Source organism: Bombina bombina, chromosome 2 (genome assembly GCF_027579735.1).
Source record: "Bombina bombina isolate aBomBom1 chromosome 2, aBomBom1.pri, whole genome shotgun sequence".
Lineage (NCBI taxonomy): Eukaryota > Metazoa > Chordata > Amphibia > Anura > Bombinatoridae > Bombina > Bombina bombina.
Genome location: NC_069500.1, coordinates 167,632,462 through 167,660,411, shown reverse-complemented (window position 1 = coordinate 167,660,411; position 27,950 = coordinate 167,632,462). Strand labels below are relative to the sequence as shown.

Below are 27,950 nucleotides of genomic sequence, written 5' to 3'. Positions count from 1 at the left end.
ACTTTTGAAATCTTACAGGCGGTCACCTCAAAACTCACAGTCCACTGGTAGACCGCGATCTACGTCTTGCCCACCCCTGGTCTAAATTAATCAAAATAAAAAATGGAATAATGTAAAAAAGTTGATATTTTGTGAAATCCTATATAAGTTGACTTAACTTTTTTTTTTTTATGTTTTTTTTTTTTATGTTTTTTTTTTTTTTATTTGTTTTACTATGGTTAGTGACTTTGGACAGGTGTAGGAACATGCATATATTAGCAAAATGGATTAAGCCACCCATCTGGGAAATCAGAATTCTGTGTAATTTGAAATGAATTTTATATTTACATGATTAGATATTTTATACTTACTGATTTTCTGCATAAATTGCAAGATGGTGCATAGTGACAAAATAATAAATCTTCTCTTATGATTTTTAGTTTTTATTTAATATGATAAAATACACAATTTTACTGTTTTTGGTCAATTGATGTTAAATGTATCTCAGATGAAGAGGAATTGAGCTATAACATGGAAGTAGACATGCTGGTGACATGAAATTTAGAATTAAATGTTTTTAAAACCAAAGAGATGGTAATTGATTTTAGAAAAAAAAGTCTCCATCACTTTCTTCTCTGATAATTAAAGGGACACTGAACCCAAATTTTTTCTTTCGTGATTCATATATAGCATGCAATTTTAAGAAACTTTCTAATTTACTCCTTTTAGCAATTTTTCTTTGTTCTCTTGCTATCTTTATTTGAAAAAGAAGGCATCTAAGCCTAGGACCCAGCCAATTGTTGGTTCAGACCTTGGACAGCACTTGTTTATTAGTGCTGTCCAATCAGCAAGGACAACCCAGGTTGTTCACCAAAAAATGGGCCGGCATCTAAACTTACATTCTTGCTTTTCAAATAAAGATACCAAGAGAATGAAGACATTTTGATAGTAGGAGTAAATTAGAAAGTTACTTAAAATTGCATGCTCTATATGAATAGCAAAAGAAAATGTTTGGGTTGAGGTGTCCCTTTACGGATTGCATAGTAGACAGAATTACATCATACAAATTCCTTGGCACAACGATTCTTACTATAATTAAAAAGTCTCAACAACGTTTGTACTTCTTAAGGCAACTTAAAGGGACACTGAACCCAAATTTTATCTTTAATTATTCAGATAGAGCATGCAATTTTAAGCAACTTTCTAATTTACTCCCATTAACAATTTGTCTTCATTCTCTTGCTATCTTTATTTGAAAAGAAATAATGTAAGTTTAGATTTTTGGTTCACAACCTGGGTTGTCCTTGCTGATTGGTGAATAAATTCTGTCCAGGGTCTAAACCAAAAATTGGCTGGTATCTTAGCTTAGATGCCTTCTTTTTCAAATAAAGATAGCAAGAGAACAAAGAACATTTGATAATAGGAGTAAATTAAAAAGTTGTTTACAATTGCATGCTCTATCTTAATCATGAAAGAAAATTTTTGGGTTTAGTATCCCTTCAAAAAATGTGGCCTGTTTACAAAACTGCTAACTTGTTTTTATTCAGCCATCATTAAATCAGTTTTATTATCCTCTATTTTAACCTGGTAAAGCTCTGCTACATTATCATTAAAGAAGAAACTACACCGAATTGTGAGGTCTGCCAAAAAAGCATTGGGTGTCAATGTGTTTCTCTTAAATACATTTACTTTTCAAGGATAAATTAAAGAGTCTGATTCATTTCACCCTGGCCATTGTTTTTTTTTAATTTTTTTATCATAGGCCTAGATTGAGAGTTTTACTAACTGACAAACCATTTTCTGGATATTTTTTCCCCCAGGCTAATAAAATAGCATACGGGAATACTTCTCTTTTTTCACTTTTGCTACGATAAAGTGCACTTTAGTCACTCTTTGTAGATATATTTGATGATTAGATTTCTTTCATACAGGTTGTGAGAGTCTACAATCCATTACTCCTGGGAGATACCCTTCCCTACCACTAGGAGGAGGCAAAGATTCACAAACCCCCAAGAACCTCTCCCACCTCACAGGTACCTCAGTCTTTGTCTCCACTGGAGGTGGTTGAAGAATGAAGATGTGCATTTGATTCCACAGAGAGGAGTTTTCAGTCTATTTTGAGGCCCATTTTCCCTCCAGACTACAGTGTTTGTCAGAGGAATGTATATAGAGTGTGGTTAGTGGCTCTTTTTTTTTCACCTCATGGGAAAATTTGTCACAGACCTTCCATAATTGGTCGCAGGGACTTGTAGATCCACCGAAGGAAGTAAAACACAATATACTCCTATTCCATATCATCTGCTGATATGTTTCACTGCTGGTTTGGTTTTCTACTTGTTTACTGGTAGTTGAGTTTCTGTTTGTAATTATCATATTTTTTTCTTTTTAACACTCTGTCGCCGTATGTGGGTATCTTTAGTTATATGCTTATTTATATATACAGCACTTGGGACAGAATCTATATGTTAATCCCCTTTGTTAGATTTATTTTGAGCGTATTGTTTTTTTTGGCACGCTTAGTTAGTTTGTATTTTTTACAGTGCGTCAGGTTAGCCCTCAAGGCTTTTGGGATTGCACACGTTGAGGGTTTTCCCATGCTTCGGTTTTGAGGTTAACCCTCTGGTACGCGCACGTCAGGTTTGGCGCCCTAATTACTCTTATAACAGTTGAGTTCCTGTTCAGCTGAGCGTTATCCAGACTTCGGATGTTGAGTTTACTTGTCCCCTGCGTTAATTTTAAGTTTATTATTCAGGGTACTTCTTTTGCTTTTCCTACCTACAGATGCAGGTCTCATGAGATGAGGCTGCCAATAAATGTTCCAGAACATGCTATTTTCAAGGCTCTTCAGACTTGGGCTCTGTTGAAAAGGGAGTTTTATCTTTCACTTTTAAACAATATCACAGCAAGGGCTTATGTCGATCATCAGGGGAAACTCACAGTTCCCTAGCCATTAAGGAAGTGTTTTTTCACAGGCAGAAGTCAATTCCTGTCTAGTCTCTGAAGTTCATATTCAAGGAGTGAACAACTGGGAAGCATATTTTCTCAGTCGTAAGTCTCTGCATCCAGGGGAATGGTCTCCTAGAGATGGATCTGATGGCTTCTCGTTTGAACAACAAACTTTCCAGGTACTTTGGGAGGTCCAAGTACCCTCATGCAGAGTTTATGGATGCTCTAGTAGCTCATTGGTCATTTCAATTTGCTTATCTGTTTCCTCCTCTGGTACCTCTTCCCAGAGTGATTTCCAAGATAAAGCTAGAGAAATTGTCAGTAATCCTGATTGCTTCAGCTTGGATCAGATGTCCAATTGACCTCCTGGGCCACTTCCTCTGCCACCAGACCTTCTTTCTCAAGGTCTATTTCTTTCATGTAATTGGCAAGAGTCCATGAGCTAGTGACGTATGGGATATACAATCCTACCAGGAGAGGCAAAGTTTTCCCAAACCTATAAATACACCCCTCACCACACCCACAATTCAGTTTTTACCAACTTTGCCTCCTATAGAGGTGGTGAAGTAAGTTTGTGCTAAGATTTCTACGTTGACATGCGCTTCTCAGCATTTTGAAGCCCGATTCCTCTTTGAGTACAGCGAATGTCAGAGGGACGTGGAGAGTATCACCTATTGAATGCAATGATTTTCCTAACGGGGGTCTCTTTCATAGGGTCTCTGTTATCGGTCATAGAGATTCATCTCCTACCTCCCTTTTCAGATCGACGATATACTCTCATATACCTTTACCTCTATTGATAACTGTTTCAGTACTGGTTTGGCTATCTGCTATATGTGGATGGGTGTCTTTTGGTAAGTATGTTTTTATTACTTAAGACACCTTAGCTATGGTTTAGCACTTTATGCATTTATATAAAGTTCTAAATATATGTATTGTACTTATATTTGCCATAAGTCAGGTTCATGTATTTCCTTTTGCAGATTGTCAGTTTCATATTTGGGGAAAGTTAATATTAAGAAATATTTTTCTTACCTGGGGTTTAGTCTTTTTTTCATTTGACTACTTTGTTTCAAATTGCGGGCTGACTTAGGCTCGCGGGTGTGCCAAATGCTACACTTTATTGCGTCATTCTTGGCGCAAGAATTTTTTGGCGCGAAAGGCACATCCGTTGACGCAAGTTCGTCATTTCCAGCGTCGTAATTGACGCAGAGGTTCACACAGGGTTGCGTCTTTAGTGACGCGAGTGTGTCATTTCCGGACATGGTTGGCGCCCCAAAAAAATTTCAGTTACATTGTGCGTCATACTTGGCGCTAAAAATTTTTCATTATTTATTTGCCGCTACACATTATATCCGGACCCGTTCAGCAGGTTACAACCTCAAGTATCCAGCAAAAACCTAAGACTGGACATTGTTGAATCTCAAAAATCCTGCATCCTTGCAACGGAGTCCATTCGACATCACAGCCTAAGGAGTTTTGTACCTTGCAACAGAGCTAAGTTCCCATCGGAACATAAAGAGTTTCCCCTTTACCTGTGAACCTAAGTCTATACTGAGTGATAGTATTGGGACACCGCAATCCAAGAAAACTTCCAGGACCCACAGCTAAGGAGACCTTCTTCTATCTGAAACCAGAGACCTGAAAACAAACCGCAGTCCATACTGATTGATAGTATTGGGACACCGCAACCCACAAAAAAACCTCCAGGACTCATAGCTATTACTAATAGCAATTCTACACTCCAGTTTGTTCTAAAGGCAAAAAAACCTATACTATTGTTTTCAACGGATTCTACCACATAATAAGTAGTATTGAGAACCACTACTTCCTAAGGTACTTTACAAAAGGTGTAATTTTATAGGCACTTTTAAAAATCAGTCTTTTTGACGATTTAACCTGATTTTTGTCATTATTTTATCCACTGCAGTGCGATACATATGTATTTATTTTTACAGGTATTTAAAGGGACAGTCAACCCAAAAATGACTGTAACTTATTTAGATTAGTTAATTAAATATCTTTACAGTAAACTGTAGCACACTTTTTATCTAAATAAACTTTGGCAGAAAATAAACTTACTGATCTCATCTAGCCGTTTTGAAATGGCCGCCTGACCCCTCCTTCTCTGACGTCTCCCTAAAGCTCCCACTACAGGATCATTTCCTTTTGTCTCGTCCCTGCGCGCTCATGTGTCTCCCTTCATTCAGTGAGACACTCATATTGCAATTTCAGCTCTGTCTCTACACCTGTCAAAGAAGCAGCTGTGCTTTCTTTTTCTGGGTGTCAGGTTCTTCATTGCTAGTTAATCCACTGACTGTGCCTGACACAGCTCACAACAGCCTACTACCTAAAGAACAGCTTTCATTGCTGTGGCAGCAAAACTATGCTTTAGTGCTAGTGCGAGTGTGATCGCACAGTACTGGGACACCGGGCGCAAACTTATTTCACTAATGTCTTATGTACCTTTAAAATGCTTTTTGTCCCTGGTGCTAAAAAAAGATGAGATCATCTAAACATGCATTACCTCTGAATATGCATTTTCATATTGCAGGTCTTAGAACATTTATCTAATGCGAGTGTGATCGCACAGTACTGGGACACCGGGCACAAACTTATTTCTGCCTAAGTGCCTATTATGTTGGCGATCAGCTTTTCTAAGGCGCCCGGTGTCCCAGTACTGTGCGATCACACTCGCATTAGATAAATGTGCACAGGCATAACAACACTTTGGTTCAGATTCACATGTACATAAACCCCTCTGTATTTACAAAATTCCTGCTTTGTCCCAAGTGCGCTTCCCCTTCACTTTATCCGGAGAATCAAGCAACAATTCTGCCACACCACTTACACGCTGTTCGTCGCTGCTGGCTGCAGCAGAGAAGCAGCACTGGTATACTTAATTCCCAAAGCCTTCCTGTGGTCGATGCGCGGCAACTTCCTGCCCACTGGCTGATTAGTGCCAGTGATGGCTAAACAGCCTCCAGCAGCACTGAGTGGGGCTCTCCCTTGGTTTTGGGCATCCTACTCCTTAGAAGCACTTGAAGAGCTGATTGCTTGCAGGTTGTGGGTGCACGCTGTTGATGGAGGCTCGCAACTTGAATATCAGCAGCTACTTGGGGTGCACAGTGCTAATTAATATAGAAGTAATTGTCATATTGCAGGTCTTAGAACATTTATCTAATGCGAGTGTGATCACACATGCCCAAAACCAAGGGAGAGCCCCACTCAGTGCTGCTGGAGGCTGTTTAGCCATCACTGGCACTAATCAGCCAGTGGGCAGGAAGTTGCCGCGCATCGACCACAGGAAGGCTTTGGGAATGAAGTATACCAGTGCTGCTTCTCTGCTGCAGCCAGCAGCGACGAACAGCGTGTAAGTGGTGTGGCAGAATTGTTGCTTGATTCTCCGGATAAAGTGAAGGGGAAGCGCACTTGGGACAAAGCAGGAATTTTGTAAATACAGAGGGGTTTATGTACATGTGAATCTGAACCAAAGTGTTGTTATGCCTGTGCACATTTATCTAATGCGAGTGTGATCGCACAGTACTGGGACACCGGGCGCCTTAGAAAAGCTGATCGCCAACATAATAGGCACTTAGGCAGAAATAAGTTTGTGCCCGGTGTCCCAGTACTGTGCGATCACACTCGCATTAGATAAATGTTCTAAGACCTGCAATATGACAATGCATATTCAGAGGTAATGCATGTTTAGATGATCTCATCTTTTTTTAGCACCAGGGACAAAAAGCATTTTAAAGGTACATAAGACATTAGTGAAATAAGTTTGCGCCCGGTGTCCCAGTACTGTGCGATCACACTCGCACTAGCACTAAAGCATAGTTTTGCTGCCACAGCAATGAAAGCTGTTCTTTAGGTAGTAGGCTGTTGTGAGCTGTGTCAGGCACAGTCAGTGGATTAACTAGCAATGAAGAACCTGACACCCAGAAAAAGAAAGCACAGCTGCTTCTTTGACAGGTGTAGAGACAGAGCTGAAATTGCAATTTGAGTGTCTCACTGAATGAAGGGAGACACATGAGCGCGCAGGGACGAGACAAAAGGAAATGATCCTGTAGTGGGAGCTTTAGGGAGACGTCAGAGAAGGAGGGGTCAGGCGGCCATTTCAAAACGGCTAGATGAGATCAGTAAGTTTATTTTCTGCCAAAGTTTATTTAGATAAAAAATTGTGCTACAGTTTAATTAACTAATCTAAATAAGTTACAGTCATTTTTGGGTTGACTGTCCCTTTAATTAACGTATTTCTCTAATCTGTTTATGTAATAATTTTTATGTACAATATATGAATTAAAATCTTATGAGCTTTAAATTATATATGATCATATTTCAATTTGTAATCAGGTTATTATTTATATAGATCCTTTTATTTTAGAATATATATCAATAAGTAACTATTTATACATTATTAGGATTGACACTCTGTTCATATACCCAATTGCACATTAATATATTACTTTTTTAAACACTTAAATTAGCTCCCCTTCACTTGTTCTTATTATCAATCTGATCCTGCCTCAGAAGTATCTGTTGGAACTTTGCTGCCTGATGTCGGTTCTACTAAAGCTAAGTGCATTTTTTTTCCGAATATCATTGTATTGGTTATCATGATAAACTTTTACATGCAGATATTGTGTCCTTCAGTTAATAGTACATTTCCTGTTGTTGTTCCTTCAACTTTTAATGTACATGTTATACCTATGAAATTTAAAGAATTTGTTACTGATTCTATTCAGAAGGCTTTGTCTGCTATTCTGCATTCTATTTAATATAAAGGTCTTTTAAAACTTCTCATAAGGTTGATGAAATTTCAAATGACCGACAACATAATGTATTATCCTCTTCTGATGAGGATCTATCTGATTCAGAAGATCTTTCCTCAGATATTGACACTAACAAATCTACTTATTTATTTAAAATTAAGTATTTTCGTTCTTTGTTAAAGAAGTGTTAATTTTTTTGGATATCATGGAAACTAGTCCTCTTGATATTAGAACTAGTAAATTCTGTTTCTTACATGTAATTAGCAAGAGTCCATGAGCTAGTGACGTATGGGATATACATTCCTACCAGGAGGGGCAAAGTTTCCCAAAACTCAAAATGCCTATAAATACACCCCCCACCACACCCACAATTCAGTTTTACAAACTTTGCCTCCTATGGAGGTGGTGAAGTAAGTTTGTGCTAGATTTCTACGTTGATATGCGCTTCGCAGCATGCTGAAGCCTGGTTTTCCTCTCAGAGTGCAGTGAATGACAGAGGGATGTGAAGGGAGTATTGCCTATTGAATGCTATGGTCATCCTATCTGGGATCTATTTCATAGGTTCTCTGTTATCGGTCGTAGATATTCTTCTCCTACCTCCCTTTTCAGATCGACGATATACTCTTATATACCATTACCTCTGCTGATTCTCGTTTCAGTACTGGTTTGGCTATCTACTATATGTAGATGAGTGTCTTTTGGTAAGTATGTCTTATTTTATTTATGCCACTCTCAGCTATGGTTTGGCACTTTATATGTAAAGTTCTAAATATATGTTTTATACTTATATTTGCCATGATTCAGGTTAATCAGTATATTTCCTTCTTACAGACTGTCATTTTTTTCATTTTTGGGAAATGCATATGAATAAATATTTTCCTTTCCTGAAAATTTTTCAAATTGACTTTTCTTCTAAATTGCGGGCTGTTATGCTAGAATTTATTGCGTCATTTTTGGTGCGAGACTTTTTTGGCGCGAAAATTACATTTGTTGACGTTAATGACATAATTTCCGGCGGCGTCGTTGACGCCGAGAGTTTTCACGTAGTTGCGTCATCTATGACGCTCGTGTTTGTTGCAGACGTTTTTGGCGCCAAATAATTTGTCAATTGTTGGCGTCATACTTGGCGCCGTTTTTTTTGGCATTATTTAAGTCTTTGTTTCTTTTTGCTTCTGGTTTCCAGAGGCCTATTCTGTTTGCATTTTTTCACATTCCTGAAACTGTCATTTAAGGAATTTGATAATTTTGCTTTATATGTTGTTTTTTCTATTACATATTGCAAGATGTCGCAATCTGACCCTGTATCAGAATCTACTTCTGGAAAGCTGCTGCCTGATGTCGGTTCTACCAAAGCTAAGTGCATTTGTTGTAAACTTGTGGTAACTGTTCCTCCGGCTGTAGTTTGTGTTAGTTGTCATGATAAACTTTCAAAAGCAGACAATATTTCCATTAGTAGTAGTCCATTACCTGTTGTTTTTCCTTCAACATCTAATGTTCAGGATATTCCTGTTAATGTAAGAGAATTTGTTTCTAATTCTATTCAGAAGGGCCTGTCTGTTATACCACCTTCTAATAAACGTAAAAGGTCTTTTAAAACTTCTCATAAATTAGATTAATTTTTAAATGACCGCCAACATTCTGATTTATCTATTTCTGATGAGGATCTATCTGGTTCAGAAGATTCTGCCTCAGATATTGACACAGACAAATCTTCATATTTATTTAAGATGGAGTTTATTCGTTCCTTCTTTAAAGAGGTGTTGATTGCATTAGATATGGAAGAGTCTAGTCCTCTTGATATTAAAACCAGTAAACGTTTAAATTCGGTTTTTAAACCTCATGTAGTTATTCCAGAGGTTTTTCCAGCTCCTGATGCTATTTCAGATGTAATTTCTAGAGAATTGAATAGTTTGGGTACTTCATTTACTCCTTCTTTAAGGTTTAAGAGACTGTACCCTTTGCCGGCTGATGGGGCTATCTCTACTCTTGCTAAACGTACTACTATTCCTAAGGCAGATAGTACTTCTTTTAAAGATCCTTTAGATAGGAAACTTGAATCTTTTTTAAGGAAGGCTTATTTATGTTCAGGTAATCTTCTTAGGCCTGCTATTTCTTTGGTTGATGTTGCTGCAGCTTCACCTTTTTGGTTGGAGGCTTTAGCGCAACAAGTACCAGATCATAATGTGTATAGCATTGTTAAGCTTCATCAACATGCTAATAATTTCATTTGTGAGGCCATTTTTGATATCATTAGAATTAATGTCAGGTATATGTCTTTAGCTAGAAGAGCTTTATGGCTTAAATCTTGGAATGCAAATATGACTTCTAAGTCAACGTTGCTATCTCTTTCTTTCCAGGGTAATAAATTATTTGGTTCTCAGTTGGATTCTATAATTTCAACTGTCACTGGGGGGAAGGGAGCTTTTTTGCCTCAGGATAAGGGTAAATTTAGGGCTGCTAACCGTTTTCGTTCCTTTCGTCAGAATAAGGAACAGAAGCCTGACCCTTCCCCTAAAGGAACGGCTTCCAATTGGAAGCCTTCTCCAGTCTGGAATAAATCCAAGCCTTTTAGAAAATCAAAACCAGCCCCCAAGTCCGCATGAAGGTGTGGCCCTCATTCCAGCACAGCTGGTAGGGGGCAGGCTACGATTTTTCAAAGATGTTTGGATCAATTCAGTCCAAAATCATTGGATTCAGAACATTGTTTCTCAAGGGTACAGAATAGGTTTCAAGGTAAGACCGCCTGTGAGAAGGTTTTTTCTCTCACGCATTCCAGTGAACCCAGTAAAGGCTCAGGCTTTCTTGAAGTGTGTTTCAGACCTGGAGTCTTCTGGGGTAGTTGTGCCAGTTCCATATCTGGAACGGGGTCTGGGGTTTTATTCAAATCTGTTCTTTGTACCAAAGAAAGAGAATTCTTTCAGACCAGTTCTGATCTAAAATTTTTTGAATCTTTATGTAAGAATACCAACATTCAAGATTGTGACTATAAGGACTATTCTGCCTTTTGTTCTGCAAGGGCATTATATGTCCACAATAGATTTACAGGATGCTTATCTTCATATTCCAATTCATCCAGATCACTATCAGTTCCTGAGATTCTCTTTTCTAGACAAGCATTACCAATTTGTTGCTCTTCCTTTTGGCCTAGCAACAGCTCCAAGGATCTTCTCAAAGGTTCTCGGTGCCCTTCTCTCTGTAATCAGAGAGCGGGGTATTGCAGTGTTTCCTTATTTGGACGATATCTTAGTATTTGCTCAGTCTTTACATTCTGCAGAATCTCACACAAATCAACTTGTGTTGTTTCTTCAAAAACATGGTTGGAGGATCATTGTACCAAAAAGTTCCTTGATTCCTCAGACAAGGGTAACCTTTTTAGGCTTCCAGATAAATTCAGTATCCATGACTTTGTCTCTAACAGACAAAAGACGTCTGAAATTGGTTTCAGCTTGTCGGAACCTTCAGTCTCAATCATTCCCTTCATTAGCTATGTGCATGGAAGTTTTAGGTCTCATGACTGCAGTATTGGACGCGATCCCCTTTGCTCGTTTTCACATGAGACCTCTTCAGCTTTGCATGCTGAATCAATGGTGCCGGGATTATACAAAGATATCACAATTAATATCCTTAAATCCCAATGTTCAACACTCTCTGACGTGGTGGTTAAATCACCAGCGTTTAGTTCAAGGGGCCTCTTTTCTTCGTCCAACCTGAACTGTGATTTCAACAGATGCGAGTCTTTCAGGTTGGGGAGCTGTCTGGGGATCTCTGACAGCGCAGGGGGTTTGGAAATCTCAAGAGGCGAGATTACCAATCAATATTTTGGAACTCCGTGCGATTTTCAGAGCTCTTCAGTTCTGGCCTCTTCTGAAGAGAGAATCGTTTATTTGTTTTCAGACAGACAATGTCACGACTGTGGCGTATGTCAATCATCAAGGTGGGACTCAAAGTCTTCAGGCTATGAAAGAAGTATCTCGGATACTTGCATGGGCGGAATCCAGCTCCTGTCTAATCTCTGCGGTTCATATCCCAGGTATTGACAATTAGGAAGCGGATTATCTAAGTCGCCTGACTTTACATCCGGAGAATGGTCTCTTCACCCAGATGTGTTTCTTCAGATTGTTCAGATATGGGGGCTTCCAGAAATAGATCTGATGGCTTCTCATCTAAACAGGAAACTTCCCAGGTATCTGTCCAGATCCAGGGATCCTCAGGCGGAAGCAGTGGATGCGTTGTCACTTCCTTGGAATTATCAACCTGCTTATATCTTTCCGCCTCTGGTTCTTCTTCCAAGAGTAATTTCCAAAATCATAATGGAACGTTCGTTTGTACTGCTGGTGGCTCCAGCATGGCCACACAGGTTTTGGTATGCGGATCTTGTTCGGATGTCTAGTTGCCAACTTTGGCCACTTCCGTTAAGGTCAGACCTTCTATCTCAAGGTCCATTTTTCCATCAGGATCTCAAATCACTAAATTTGAAGGTATGGAGATTAAACGCTTAGTGCTTAGTCATAGAGGTTTCTCTGACTCAGTGATCAATACTATGTTGCAGGCTCGTAAATCAGTGTCTAGAAAGATTTATTACAGAGTTTGGAAGACTTACATTTCATGGTGTTCCTCTCATAAGTTCTCTTGGCATTCTTTTAGAATTCCTAGAATTTTACAGTTTCTTCAGGATGGTTTGGATAAAGGTTTGTCTGCAAGTTCCTTGAAAGGACAAATCTCTGCACTTTCTGTTCTGTTTCACAGAAACATTGCTAATCTTCCTGACATTTGTTGTTTTGTACAGGCTTTGGTTCGTATCAAGCCTGTCATTAAGTCAATCTCTCCTCCTTGGAGTCTTAATTTGGTTTTGAGAGTTTTACAGGCTCCTCCATTTGAGCCTATGCATTCTCTGGATATTAAGTTACTTTCTTGGAAAGTATTGTTTCTTTTGGCTATCTCTTCTGCTAGAATAGTTTCTGAATTATCTGTTCTTTCTTGTGAGTCTCCTTTTCTGATTTTTCATCAGGATAAGGCGATTTTGCAGACTTCATTTAAATTTTTACCTAAGGTTGTGAATTCCAACAACATTAGTAGAGAAATTGTTGTCCCTTTATTGTGTCCTAATCCTAAGAATTCTTTGGAAAAATCTTTGCATTCTTTGGATGTGGTAAGAGCTTTGAAATATTATGTTGAAGCTACTAAAGATTTCAGAAAGACTTCTAGTCTATTTGTTATCTTTTCTGGTCCTAAGAAAGGTCAGAAAGCTTCTGCTATTTCTTTGGCTTCTTGGTTAAAACTTTTGATTCAAAATCACCGCCTCAGAGGATTACGGCTCATTCTACTCGGTCAGTTTCTACTTCCTGGGCTTTTAAGAATGAAGCTTCTGTTGATCAGATTTGCAAAGCAGCAACTTGGTCTTCTTTGCATACTTTTACTAAATTCTACCATTTTGATGTTTTTTCTTCTTCAGAAGCAGTTTTTGGTAGAAAAGTTCTTCAGGCAGCTGTTTCAGTTTGATTCTTCTGCTTATAATTTCAGTTTTTTTCATTATAAGATTAAAACTTTTTGATTTGGGTTGTGGATTCTTTTTTCAGCGGAATTGGCTGTCTTTATTTTTATCCCTCCCTCTCTAGTGACTCTTGCGTGGAGTTCCACATCTTGGGTATTTGCTATCCCATACGTCACTAGCTCATGGACTCTTGCCAATTACATGAAAGAAAACATAATTTATGTAAGAACTTACCTGATAAATACATTTCTTTCATATTGGCAAGAGTCCATGAGGCCCACCCTTTTTGTGGTGGTTATGCCTTTTTTGTATAAAGCACAATTATTCCAATACCTTGTTGATGCTTTCGCTCCTTTCTTATCACCCCACTTCTTGGCTATTCGTTAAACTGAATTGTGGGTGTGGTGGGGGGTGTATTTATAGGCATTTTGAGGTTTAGGAAACTTTGCCCCTCCTGGAAGGAATGTATATCCCATACGTTACTAGCTCATGGACTCTTGCCAATATGAAAGAAATTAATTTATCAGGTAAGTTCTTACATAAATTATGTTTTTTAAACCTCCTGTGGTTACTCCAGAGTTTTTTTTCTGTTCCTGATGCTATTTCTCTTATAATTTCTAAGGAATGGAATTAGCCGGGTACTTATTTTATTCCTTCTTAAAGGTTTAAAAAATTGTATCCTTTTACCAGCAATTTTTATAGAGTTTAGGGAAAAGATCCTCAAAGTTGATGGGGCTATTTCTACTCTTGCTGAACGTACCTCTATTCCTATGGAAGATAGTACTTAAGTTCCTTTAGATAGGAAACTTGAATCTTATCTAAGGAAAGCTTATTTATATTCAGGTCGTCTCAGGCCTTCAATTTCTTTGGCTGATGTTGCAGCTGCATCAACTTTTTTGTTGGAGATTTAGCACAACAAGAATTGGATTCTGATTTATCTAGTATTGTTCACTTACTGCAACATACTAATCAGTTCTAATGCCATTTTTTTATATCATCAAGATTGATGTTAGATCTATGTCTTTAGCTATTTTTAGCTACCAGAGTTTTGAGGCTTAAATCTTGGAATGCTGATATGACTTTTTAAGTCTAGATTGCTATCTCTTTCTTCCCAGGTAATAAGAGACCTAAGGGTAAATATATAAAGCTTCTAAATCGTTTTCGTTCTTTTTGTCAAAGAAGGAACCAAAACCTAATCCTATAGAATCTGTTTCCAATTGGAAACCTTCATTAAATGGAATAAACCCAACCCATTTAAGAAACCAAAAAGCTAGCCCCTAAGTCCACATGAATGTGCAACTCTCATTCCAGCTCAGCTGGTAGGGGGCAGATTAAGGTTTTTTTCAAGAATGTTTTGGATAAATTCGGTCCAAATCAATGGTTTCAGAGTATTGTGTCTCTCATGGGTTTCGAATAAGATTCTGAGTAAATCCTCCTGCGAGAAGATTTTTTTCTCTCACGCATCCCAGCAAATCCAGTTAAAGCTCAGGCTTTCCTGAAGTGTGTTTCAGGCCTGGAGTTTCAGGGGTAGTCATGCCAGTTCCTTTTCAGGGACAAGGTCTGGGGTTTTATTCAAATCTATTCATTGTCTCAAAGAAGGAAATTTCATTCAGACCAATTCTGGATCTGAAAATTTTGAATCGTTATGTAAGAGTACCAATTTTCAAATGGTGACTTTAAGGACTGTTCTGCCTTTTATTCAGCAAGGACATTTTAGGTCCACAATGGATTGCAGGATGTATACCTTCATATTCCGATTCATTCAGATCATTATCAGTTCCTGAGATTCTCTTTTCTAGACCAGCGTTACCAATTCGTTGCTTTTCCATTTGGACTAGCAACCGCTCAAATAATCTTTTTTAAAGGTTCTTGGTGCCCTGCTTTATGGAAACCTGGGAGCAGGGTATTGCAGTGTTTCCTTATTTGGACGATATCCTGGTACTAGCTCAGTCTTTCTGTTCTGCAGAATCTCACACTAATCAACTAGTGTTGTTTCTTCGAAAACATGGTTGGAGGATCAATTTTCCAAAAAGTTTTTTGATTCCTCAGACAAGGGTCACCTTTTTAGGTTTCCAGATAGAATCTAATTTCTGTGGTACATATCCCAGGTATAGACATTGGGAGGCGGATTATTTCAGCCATCAGACTTTACATCCTGGGGAGTGGTTCCTCCATCCAGATGTGTTTTCTCAGATTGTTCAGATATGGGGTCTTCTACAGATATATCTGATGGCATTTCATCTAAACAAGAGACTTCCCAGATGTCTGTCCAGGTTCAGGGATTTTCAGGCGGAAGCAGTGGGTGCGCTGACACTTCCTTGGTGTTATCAACCTGCTTATATTTTCCCGACTCTAGTTCTTCTTCCAAGAGTGATCTCCAGAATCATCATGGAACAATCATTTGTGTTGCGGGTAGCTCCAGCATGACCTCACAGGTTTTGGTATACGGGTCTTGTTCGGATGTCCAGCTTGCCAACCTTGGCCACTTCTGTTAAGGCCCGGACCTACTGTCTCAAGGTCCGTTTTTCCATCAGATTTTCAAATCATTAAATTTGAAGGTATGGAAATTGATCGCTTAGTGCTAAGTCATAGAGGTTTCTCTGACTCAGTGATTAATACTATGTTACAAGCTCGTAAATCTGTCTCTTGAAAATTTACATTTCATGGTGTTCTTCTCATTAATTCTCTTGGCATTCTTTTAGAGTTGCAAGAATTTTACAATTTCTTCAGGATGATTGGATAAGGTTTTGTCTGCAAGTTCATTGAAGGGACATATCTCTGCTCTTTCTGTTTTATTCACAGAAAGATTGCTAAACTTTCTGATATTCACTGTTTTGTACAGGCTTTAGTTCGTATTTAAGCCAGTCATTAAATTGATCTCTCCTCCTTGGAGTCTTAATTTTGTTTGGGGGGCTTTACAGGCTCCTCCATGTTGAGCCTATGCATTCTTTGGTCATTTAACTACTTTCTTGGAAAGTATTGTTCCTTTTGGCCATCTCTTCTGCTAGAAGAGTTTCTGAGCTATCTGCTCTTTCTTGTGAATCTCCTTTTCTGATTTATTATCAGGATAAGGCGGTTTTGCGGACTTCATTGAAATTTTTTCCTAAGGTTGTGATTTCTAACAACATTAGTAGAGAAATTGTTGTCTCTTCCTTGTGTCCTATTCCTAAGAATTCTTTGGAAAGATCCTTACATTCTTTGGATGTGGTGAGAGCTTTGAAATATTATATTGAAGCTATTAAAGATTTCAGGAAGACTTCTGCTATTTCCTTGGTTTCTTGGTTTAAGCTTTTGATTCTTCAAGCTTATTGGAGTCGGGTTAGGCCCCGCCTCAGAGAATTACAGCTCATTCTAATAGATCAGTCTCCACTTCGTGGGCTTTTAAGAATGAAGCTTCAGTTGATCAAATTTGCAAGCGGCAGCTTGGTCTTCTTTACATACATTTACTAAATTCTACTGTTTTGATGTATTTGCTTATTCAGAAGTAGTTTGTGGTAGAAAACTTCTTCAGGCAGCTGTTTCAGTTTGATTCTTCTGCTGATGTTTTAAGTTTTTCTTTTCTTTATGAGAATAACTTATATTTTGGGTTGTGGATTAATTTTTCAGCATATAGCTGTTGTTTTTTTTTATCCCTCCCTCTCTAGTGACTCTTGCGTGGAGTTCCACATCTTGGGTATTTGATATCCCATACGTCCCTAGCTCATGGACTATTGCCAATTACATAAAAGAAAACATAATTTATGTAAGAACTTACCTGATAAATTCATTTATTTCATATTGGCAAGAGTCCATGAGACCCACCCTTTTTATGGTGGTTATGATTTTTTTGTATAAAGCACAATTATTTCCAGATTCCTTTGTTGATGCTTTTTACTCCTTTCTTTATCACCACACCACTTGGCTATTTGTTAAACTGAATTGTGGGTGTGGTGAGGGGTGTATTTATAGTCATTTTGAGGTTTGGGAAACTTTGCCCCTCCTGGTAGGATTGAATATCCCATACGTCACTAGCTCATGGACTCTTTCCAATATGAAAGAAATTAATTTATCAGGTAAGTTCTTACAAAAATTATGTTTTTACTATCCTGATCTCAAATCTCTAAGCTCGATGGCATGGAGATTGACAGGTTAGTTCTTAAGCATAGAGTTTTCTCAGATTCTGTGTTTGAAACTTTAATCCAGGCTCGTAAACCTGTAACTAGAAGAAATTATCATAAGGTCTGGAAGTGTGTTATTGCTTGGTGTATAGATCATGGTTTTTCCTGGCATTGTTTCAGAATTCCTCGAATTTGGCAGTTCTTACAGGATGGTTTGGATAAGGGCCTATATGCCAGCTCTTTGAAAGGGCAGATTTCTGCTCTTTCAGTTTTATTTCATAGGAAGATTGCTAATCTTTCTGACATGCATGGTTTTGATCAGGCTTTGGCACAAATTAAGCATATGATCAAGCCAATTTCTCCTCCCTTCAGTCTTTAATTAGTATTAAAGGTTTTGTAGACACCTCCTTTTGAGCTGATGAATAAAGTGGATATTAAGCTTCTTTCTTGGAAATTTTTGTTCATTCGGCTGACTCTTCTAGAAGAGTTTCAGAGTTGTCTGCTCTTTCTTGTGACCCTCATCTTATCTTTCGTCAGGATAATGCAGTCTTACAAACTAAGTTTGATTCATTATTGTCCCTTTTTTGTGTCCTAATCCCAATTATGCTTCAGAGAGATCTTTGCATTTGGATGTTGTTAGAGCATTGAAGTATTACATTGATGCTACTAAGGATTTCAGACAAACTTCTAGCTTTTCTGGTTCTAGGTAAGGACACAAAGTTGTTTCTTTGGCCTCTTGGTTGAAACTTTTGATTCATTAGGCTTACTTGGAGTCAGGTCAGCCTCCACCAAAACAAATTACTAAGTTGCCACTTCTTAAGCTTTTAAGAATGAGGATTCAGTTGACCAAATTTGCAAGGCAGCTACTTGGTCTTCTTTGCATACTTTTATACTAAATTCTACAATTTTTATGTTTTGTGCTTCTTCTGAGGCAGCCTTTGGCAGTAAGTTCCTTCATGCAGTTGTCTCAGCTTGATTTATTTTTGCCTAATTATTTAAATTTTAAGTTCATTTAAAAAAAAAAAAGCCTTTCATGCTTACCTTAAAAATTAATTTCTTTCATGGTGGTGAGTCCATGAGACCCCCACCCTATGTTTTTAGATGTTTTTTTTTTTTTTTTTCTTAAGCACATCTTTTTTTTCCCTGCTCCTTTTATTGCTCTTATTGCTTTTTCCTACCTCATTTTGCTTGGCTTTGACTGAGGCACCTGTGAGGTGGGAGGGGTTTGTGAATCTTTACCTCCTCCTAGTGGCAAGTAAGAGTAATTCCCAGGAATAATGAACCGTGGACTCTCATCACCATGAAAGAAATTAATTTATCAGGTAATCATAAATTATGTTTTTTTATACACTGCTGACTGTTGTTTGTTCATTGTCATCTGATACTTTTGCACCATTAAGAATTCCTTGTATATTTTACAATAAAATGTGGTACATAGAAAATGGAACAAAAAATGCTATTTTTATGATATTTCTCCAAGCGGAAGTTTTATTTCTAAAAATGGTTTGTGTGCTGAAACAAATGAGGCATAATTTGTGTGGGTACCTCACAAAATAGTGTTAAAAATGTTTGTGTAGGATTTGTCTGAAGACCCCTGATAGCTCTCTACATAAAGGATCCTGTTATCCAAGTATGGGAACTTTTATATTGAAATTGACCCAAGTTTAAGCCTTTTACTGCAACCACGCAGCGGGAGATTACTGGCAGAGCTTTTGAGAGGCATATGCTTGTTATAGCGGACCTAGCAACTCACAATATCTACATACCGGCTTAATACCTGAACCCAGTCATCTGAATTGATGTGTCGAGAACCAGTTACGGTACGGATATCAGCAGTGGCCTTAACCTCTCTATAAAGGAAAATGGCGGCCGAAGTGAACTGTGAGCTGACAGCATGGGGCTATATGGAGGCCTCGCACAGACTACTAGAGGCATTTTTCCCTAAGCTCTTCACCATAACAGCAGATGAACCTACGCCGTGTGCCCGGGCTCTGGAGGGAAGCGAAACCCGCAACACAGCAGACAACTACTTACCCGACATTACACCTACGCATCGGGCAGTTGTCGAAGCCGCATTTTTAGACCGGCAGAAGGTCTCCCCCTCTTCTCTTGCTAGGAGCCTGTCTGCGCTGGGCCCTGACCGCGGCCATGGAGCGGCATTTAAGTTTAACCTGGGGAGCGACAAGACACTGTCCCACTCGTGTGTAACAGAGGTGGTTTTAGGAGATATGGCTGCTCACTTTGCTCAACATGGGGTACCCGGCAAGATGGAAGGTGTTCTCGGCAGTTGCCCGTTTACCTTGCCAGCTCCATTGCGGATCCATATAGCACTCTGCACAATTTTCTTCCTTCTGAGAGGCTGGGACCCCGGTGGTGCTCCGGACTATCTCAAGACACGGCATGCTCCATGTGGCCCTAGAAAAGGTATGCCTTAAGAGGAGAGAGGATTTTTTGTCAGTGTCCTTAACATCTCATATCTGGACTGCAACCGTCCCATAAAGCCGATGGCAGCAGGCCTTTTCGGGAGAGACTTTTTACATCCTCTTGCTACTAGACTTTGGACTGTGTATGGGATACATCAGTTCATTTTGCACCCAAGTTGAACGTTTTAAAAGTTTCATAAAGGTAATGGTAGGGTGAACTTACAAAAGAAGGGACACACGCCTCTACAATATGAAGCAGACTAGCTCTCTATGGGGACATATTCTTACACTCATATTATCTTCGATCCTGGCATCAGCACTTATCAATAGCAGATTTGATGGTTGTTGCAATTGGGTACAAGCTGGGTCTGCTTAATTTACACTGTTTTTAACAGTCAATCTAATAAGATAACCTAAGCTACCAAACGAACATTTATCGTGGGTTATCTCATGCACAGACAATAAGAGTGAATCTGTATAGTGTATGTATTTCAACGCACCTTTTTCAGTTTCAAGCACTAACTGTTTGTAGTACTCTCGTAATAACTTTAGCTGTTGGTTGCTTTCAAATACCCTTGAGTTTATGTTAACATGTCGACAACCTTAAGACCTGAACACTTTCAGCTCCCTATCCATATATGTGTATGATTTACACTTCTAAGCTCCCTGAATTTTAGTCACACATTCTATAAGATAAATAGCTTTTTTTTTTTCTTTTTTATTATAATAGTATCTCTGCTACACCCCCATGTTTGTCTGGGCAGGGCTGGACCTTTGCCTTTCCATAAACTACCCAATTCTGAAAAGATCTATACTGTAGCAGTTACACTTTTGGAGCTATGGAGCTGCCTATAGTTAGGACACCCTACTGCTAGCGGCCGGAGCAGCGGGTGCCTATTCTTTGCAAGCATGTGGCTCCATAGAAGAATTATAGCTCTTCTTACATGTTATCATAAATGCATGGTTCACTGCTATGTAATCTGAGCAGATGCATATGATTTATGCATTTACCTTTTCCACTCTTGATAAGCGGTCACTTACTAAGGTCCCTCACTCATATAAACAAACTTGGTTTGTCCCGAAGGGTGCCTACTATATCCCTGTATCATGGACAGTCTCCCCTACCTTATCTTGATATATATCCTTATACCATTATTTATCCTAGCCCATACTTGGTATCTACAGATCCTCATTATAAGTGAGGCTACACGTCTCTATTATTATTTGTCCTTACCAGATATTTTAATAATGCAAAGTATATTTTACCATACCCACCTCACTCAATTGCCCACCTCCCCCCCCCACCTGCTATAATATGCCTCCTAATTTAGGAGAATTAACTACGCGGCTTACCTTTACTATGCCGTTACCATACTAGTTAGACTAATTCTACCACACTATTTCTACCGTTTGTTAAGCTATTCCCTTAGGTATAACATACCCACATACTTAACTACAATCAACCTTACCTACCACAATACAGTGATAATCGAGCATACACAATAAAATTTTGAGGTTTCAAGGCTGAGGTCCACAAGAGGCCTCTGAATATAGGGGTAACCTTCAGTTATAAATGTTTAATACTTTTTGTGATGGGGCTCTAGAGGACCCTCTGAGATTGATTAGAAGGTTTAACGTTGGTATTGGCACTTCCTTATATGATTGTTTCTTTTTTTTCCTATATTTGGAGCGAGTGTTTTGTTTTTAGCTATGTTTGGTACAACTGAGATTGCATGTAATGCCTATCATTGAGTAACCTATATAATGTAACACGCTATAAGCATATCCAGTCTACTGTTATATTCCGCTGCAATTTTGAATATGTCTGCCAATTTATTGCCTCAATAAAAAAAAAAAAAAAAAATGTTTGTGTAAATCCATTGAGGCCCAAACAAGAGAAAACATTTCTAGCACAGGGGTGTAAAAATGACTCAGCAGCAAAAGGGTTAAATCTAGGTTTAGATTTTTTAAAGCCAAGTATATCTACCTTCTTAACATGGTTTAGATGTAGTTTTATTGATGAATTTCCTATTCCTGATGCTGTCAAGGAAATGTAAGCTCATTCTACAAGGCCAGTTTCAAGCTCTGGCAGGTAACTTTTTGGAAGATACCTAATATATTATTTTCTCATTACAAGTTGGATGTCTGACAGCATTCTCAAAGTTTGAAAAATATATAAAACTCTGCTATGTCATAATAAATATTTATGTTTTGCAGCTTATTCTTTTTTTCCCCCTACTAAATATTTGTTTTGCAGCCTATTCTTTTCTTTTGTTTTTTCCTACCTATTTTTGTATTCTTTTCAACTTGTATTAGCTAATTAATTAGAGATTTGGGTCCCTGCATTCAAATCCTGCCATTTTCATTGTTTTCATGTCATCTGTATTGCAAGCCTCTCTTTTGGTGTGTGAATTGGGTCCCTGCATTCAAATCCTGCCATTTTCCCTGTTTTTGTGTCATCTGTATTGCAAGCCTCTCTTTTGGTATGGGAATTGGATCCCTGCATTAAAATCCTGACATGTACCCTGTTTTAGTGTCATCCGTATTGCAAGTCTTTTTTTGCATTTGTCTGTATAATTAATTATGTATTTACCCTGCTGATATATTGCCTTTATCTATGTGATGTTCAAACCTTGCAAATACTTTTAATTCCTAAATTTATAATTTCACTAATGGTTTAACCACAGCTTCCCCCAAATTCTATTGTCTGTTATTTTTAACTTATCTCACCCTGAATCAAATTTTCCCAATTGGCCTTTTGACTGTCTTTGGTCAGGTCATTACCTAATTTATTGCATTCAGCTGAATGCTCTGGGCTATCAATTTAACACTGCTACGGGGAAAGCAATGCAGGTTTAGGTAGCAGTATTATAAGATCATCTGTTCACATCTTTTAAGTGAACATTTATAAGTGAGGCAAGAATGGAACAAGCATTGGAAAAGGGATAAAGCAAGTTCTGTTTTAATACTGAGTTTTATACACTGTCTGACTATTTTGTAAAAAATGCACAATATCTTAAAGTGAAGGTCCATTTTGATGAATTAGTGCCCGGTTTTAATAATAAACCTATTAAAAACAAGGGCACTTTAATTAATCAAAACTGACATTTCACTGTTTTCTTCAAAAACGTACCTTTTAATACTGGCAGCCGCTCCAGCACTTCCTCCGCCCATCACAAGCCGTCTTCTCTGGTCCAAAATGACGACGACAAACTCAATTCTATCTATGACCTCTTTATCTCCCACTCTCTCTCTCAATTTTCTGGCTCTCACAGACACCGGGCTCTCTCCCTCAGACATTGCTTCCTCTGCTGCACTGTCACATGGGGGTCTCCACTATAGCCACACTCCAAGGTCTGACAATAGATAAGGAGGGTGGTGTTGGTATTTTACTTTCCTCTCGTTGCACCTTTCAACAAATACAGCCCTTCTCTTCCCTCACATTTTTTTAATTCGAAACACACATGATTCGCTTATTCTCTCCCCTCTCTATACGCGTTGCAGTTATATACCGCCCCCCTGGCTCCGCAACTCTATTTCTAGGTCACATTGCCGCCTGGCTACCTTACTTCCTTTCCTCAGATACCCCTGCCCTCATTCTCGGTGACTTCAAACTCCCTGTTGATAATCCCACTGCCTCCTCTGCAAAACAAATTCTGCAACTCACTTCCTCTTTCGGCCTGTCACAATGGACTGACTCTCCCACTCACAAAGATGGTCACTCCGTTGATCTGATTTTCAGTTATCGATGCTCTATCTCAAACTTCACAAACTCACCTTTTCCTCTTTCTGACCACCACCTCCTCACTTGAACTATAACCTCCCTTCCTACAACTCTCTCTCCTTCTAACCCTCACACTAAACTTCAGAGAAGAATCAAGTCATTAGATCGGCAACAGCTCGCTAGTTCTCTCGAACCTCTTCTCTCTTCCATCCCCTCCTTTTCCTGTCCTGATTAATCCATCTGCCACTATAACTCCACCCTTACATCGGTCCTTGATAACCTGGCCCCACCTACCATAACTCGGAAAACATACACTCATCCTCAGCCCTGGCATACTCCTCTGACATGGTACCTACGCAGATGTTCCCGTACTGCTGAGCGACACTGGAGGAAATCTCGGAGTTCTTCTGACTTTCTTCACTATAAGTTCATCTTGAACTCTTACTATTCTGCCCTTAATCTATATAAGCAACATTACTCCTCTACTCTTATCTCTACTCTTTCTTCAAACCCAAAACGTCTGTTCTTCATATTCAGTACTCTTCTCTGCCCACCTCCCACCGCAACTTTTCTCTCAGCCCAAGATATTGCCAGCTACTTCAACAACAAAATTGACTCCGTCAGAAATGAAATCAGCTCTCAACATACTACCGGTCTCCCATTCCCTCAAAAGCGCACAATCATCCAAACCCACATAGCCATAAATTTAGCTCTTTTGCCCCTGTTACATAGGATGAAGTTTCTGCCCTTATACTATGCTCTCACCTCACTACCTTTCCCCTCCCTCTCTTCTACCCTTACCCCTATACTCACACACATCTTCAACCTCTCCCTCAGCACTGGTATAGTTCCTACATCTCTTAAACATGCATTAGTCACACCTATCCTCAAAAAACCTCTCGATCCAACCTCCCCATCCAACTACCGCCCTATTTCTCTACTACCTCTTGCCTCAAAGCTTCTTGAAAAGCTAGTATATGCACGTCTATCCCATTTCCTTACATTAAATTCCCTCCTTGACCCACTGCAATCTGGTTTTCGCCCCTTCACTCAACAGAGACAGCAATTGTTAAGGTTACCAACGACCTGCTTACAGCAAAATCAAAAGGCAACTTCTCTCTACTTATCCTCCTTGATCTGTCTGCAGCCTTTGATACTGTCAATGACCCTCTTTTTCTCCACACACTCCAATCCTTCGGCATCTGTGACACAGCTCTCTCTTGGTTCTCTTCCTATCTGTCTAACCATGCCTTTAGTGTAGACTTCTCTGGGGCATCCTCTGCCCCGTTACCTCTTTCTGTTGGGGGTACCGCATGGCTCTGTCCTCAGTCCCCTTCTCTTCTCTATCTACACGTCCTCACTAGGTTCCTTAATAAAGTCCCACGGGTTTCATTAGCATTTGTATTCCGACGATACCCAAATCTACCTCTCTGCACCAGAACTATCTCCTTCCTTGCTAACCCTTGTCACTGTCTCTCTAATATCTCATCTTGGATACCCTCTCACTACCGCAAGCTAAATCTCTCCCGTCTACAAGATTTCTCCAGACTGGCTCCCACAAGAATCTCCCCTAGTTTTAAAAGCTTCAATTGCTCCCTAACGACTCTACTTTTCAGGGACGCTTACAACCTGCACTAACCTTCCTATCTCCACTGCTATCCCCTAAAACCCCATAGCATGTAAGCCTATGAGCCCAGCTGTGCAACTCTCGGCAGGACCCTCTCTCCCCATTTGATCCCTGTAATCGTTTTTTATATGCCACCTATGTTCATAGCGCTGCGGAACCTGTTTGCGCTCTACAAATACCTGATAATAATAATAGCTAGTGAGCCAAGATAACTAGAAATTAAATCTAAATTGCAGAATTTCTATTTCTTGTCTCATATCCTAGCTCATATTTATCTCAACCCTTTCGCTACCTAACCTATGGTGAATGTTTACTGAAAATGAGGGGTCATTATGGGTGAGTACCTTAATAAGGGGGTAAAAGAGAGGATAATTGAGTCCTTTCTCTGAAGAGGATCTCTTACTGGTGAGTATTATCTAGGTGAGCAAAGATATATAGAAATTTCTGCATTTTGGAGTTAAAAATCAGTTGGGTGGTGCACCCGCTAAAAAAGGTCCTGAGGAGAACACTGAAACATACACACACAGTGACGTGCATACTGATGAGGTCTCCTCTTGCTCCATGTGGCACAAAGATATGTAACCAGTTGAAAAATCATATGTTATCACTTTAAGTACAAAGCTTGTTTTGCTTTGATCCAAAGTGCTAACATATTACATAATAATGCAAACTGTAAGCAAGACTAACATCATCTTTGAAATGTATACTAAATTACAATGCCCTTTCATCTTTCAGATCCTTATCAACAAACTGATGACAACGCCACATGACCCTTATGTTATAGCTGACCAGCAATACTGGCCTCCTTATATTGAAATGCTGCTGAGATATGGGATTGCTCTGAGACACCCAGAGGATTCGAGAAGAATACGGTTGGAAGCATTCCACCAATGAGCTCATGTATTGCAATGAACAATGGGATATAAGTCTTCCAGAAAGATCACATTAAGAAACATATTCCATTTTTTTTTTTATAACAAGAAAACTATTGTTAATGAAACAAGTATAAGAAAACATTTCTGTACTGGTGTTTTTCACATATTAACGAACCTATGTTTGAATAGACTGTCTGTGTCGCAGTGACCTGAAGCCACTTCTTATGTTTAATAAAAAAAGAGACAGACTACCTCTTACATCATATAAGGTGAATAAGTATAGTGGGGGTTTTGTGTTCCTGAATTGGAGCTTCTCAAAGTTTTTTCCAATATATATTTTCATTGGATCTTGATACCAATATTCCGCAGTAGTAGACGCTACATTTTGTTATTGTACATTATTACAATACAATATAAAACTCATCTTCTATTTGTTAGTAGTTTATGTATTTATGTTATGCAGAAAATAAATATGCTGAGATAAAACGGAGTGTATTTTGGAGATTGCAAATTTAAAATTATCACCGTCCTAAACTCCAACATCTTCTGTTTTTAATCATTTTAAAAAGCAAAAATATAAATGAATGCTGCATTGTTTAAATTCTGATTGCACTTTTAAAATATGATTATATTTGAACCTGCACAATAAATGTAATAGAATTATGACTGTGTGTGTTTGATATTGACTTTTTTGTACATTTATAGCTATAGTTTGGTTACAAAATATGTTATTATTCTAACTATGGTCTTGAGATATATATATATATATATATATATATATATATATATATATATATATATATATATATACAAACACAATATTTTCACATATTCTTGCAATTGCATGTACTATTGAGTACTTTGCTTCATTGCTACTTGCAGTAGATGAAAAAGGCTTGTCCTATTCAATCCTGAAGGGTGTTTTGGAGAAAAACAATAATGGAAACACCACTGTATAAGGTTACTTGCCTTGTCAGTCAACTCCTGGACCTTGCAGTGCTCAATCCTCTCCTACCTTGTAAATAAGCATCTAGAAGAAAGTCTAAATAACACTTTTAAGGTTTAGTTTGTTTTTAAATACTGTAGTTTTAGGAGCAGCTTAAAATGACAGCTTATAAGTGTATCACTATTTTGACAACATACTTGTGGCTTCCTCAGGAGTAACTTGACTAGCAGCGTTGGCATTTTGGCATGGCTTTCGTGACCAAGCCACGACTTGATGTTTTAACTTTATAAATTACCTAATTCTGAGGACCTGCATATTCTCGGGAGCAGAGATTTCTAACAAATCAAAATGCTACCACAATACAAAGTAAATGTTTCTTTCATACCGGTGGTGAGAGTCCATGATCCATTACTCATGGGAATTACCCTTCTTTACCACTAGGAGGAGGCAAAGAGTCCCAAGAGCTCTATAAAACCCCTCACACATACCTCAGTCTTTACTTTCTCAAACATTGGTGTGTCCGGTCCACAGCGTCATCCTTACTTGTGGGAATATCTCTTCCCCAACAGGAAATGGCAAAGAGTCCCAGCAAAGCTGGCCATATAGTCCCTCCTAGGCTCCGCCCACCCTAGTCATTCTCTTTGCCGTTGCACAGGATGGTTAAGAGTATGTGGTGTTTAAATGTAGTTTTTTTATTCTACTATCAAGAGTTTGTTATTTTAAAATAGTGCTGGTATGTACTATTTACTCTGAAACAGAAAAGGATGAAGATTTCTGTTTGTGAGAGGAAGATGATTTTAGCAGACAGTAACTAAAATCGATTGCTGTTTCCACATAGGACTGTTGAGATGAAGTAACTTCAGTTGGGGGAAACGGTTAGCAGACTTTTCTGCTTAAGGTATGACTAGCCATATTTCTAACAAGACTGTGTAATGCTGGAAGGCTGTCATTTCCCCTCATGGGGACCGGTAAGCCATTTTCTTAGTTTTCAAACAGAATAAAGGGCTTAATATGGGCTATAAAACTGGTAGACACTTTTATGGGCTAAATCGATTGCTTTATTTGGA

The 27,950-nt window shown here is 38.7% G+C and overlaps 1 protein-coding gene across 1 annotated transcript in view; it reads left to right on the top strand.

The window, feature by feature from the left end:
- The window catches only part of CENPK (centromere protein K), a 210,546-nt gene extending 183,943 nt beyond the window's left edge, over positions 1 to 26,603 (top strand). The window contains exon 11 of the mRNA XM_053701331.1: positions 25,798 to 26,603. Coding sequence (XP_053557306.1) covers positions 25,798 to 25,956 — 159 coding nt within the window. The 3' untranslated portion in view covers positions 25,957 to 26,603. The remainder of the gene's footprint in view (positions 1 to 25,797) is intronic.
- Positions 26,604 to 27,950: the final 1,347 nt, after the last annotated feature.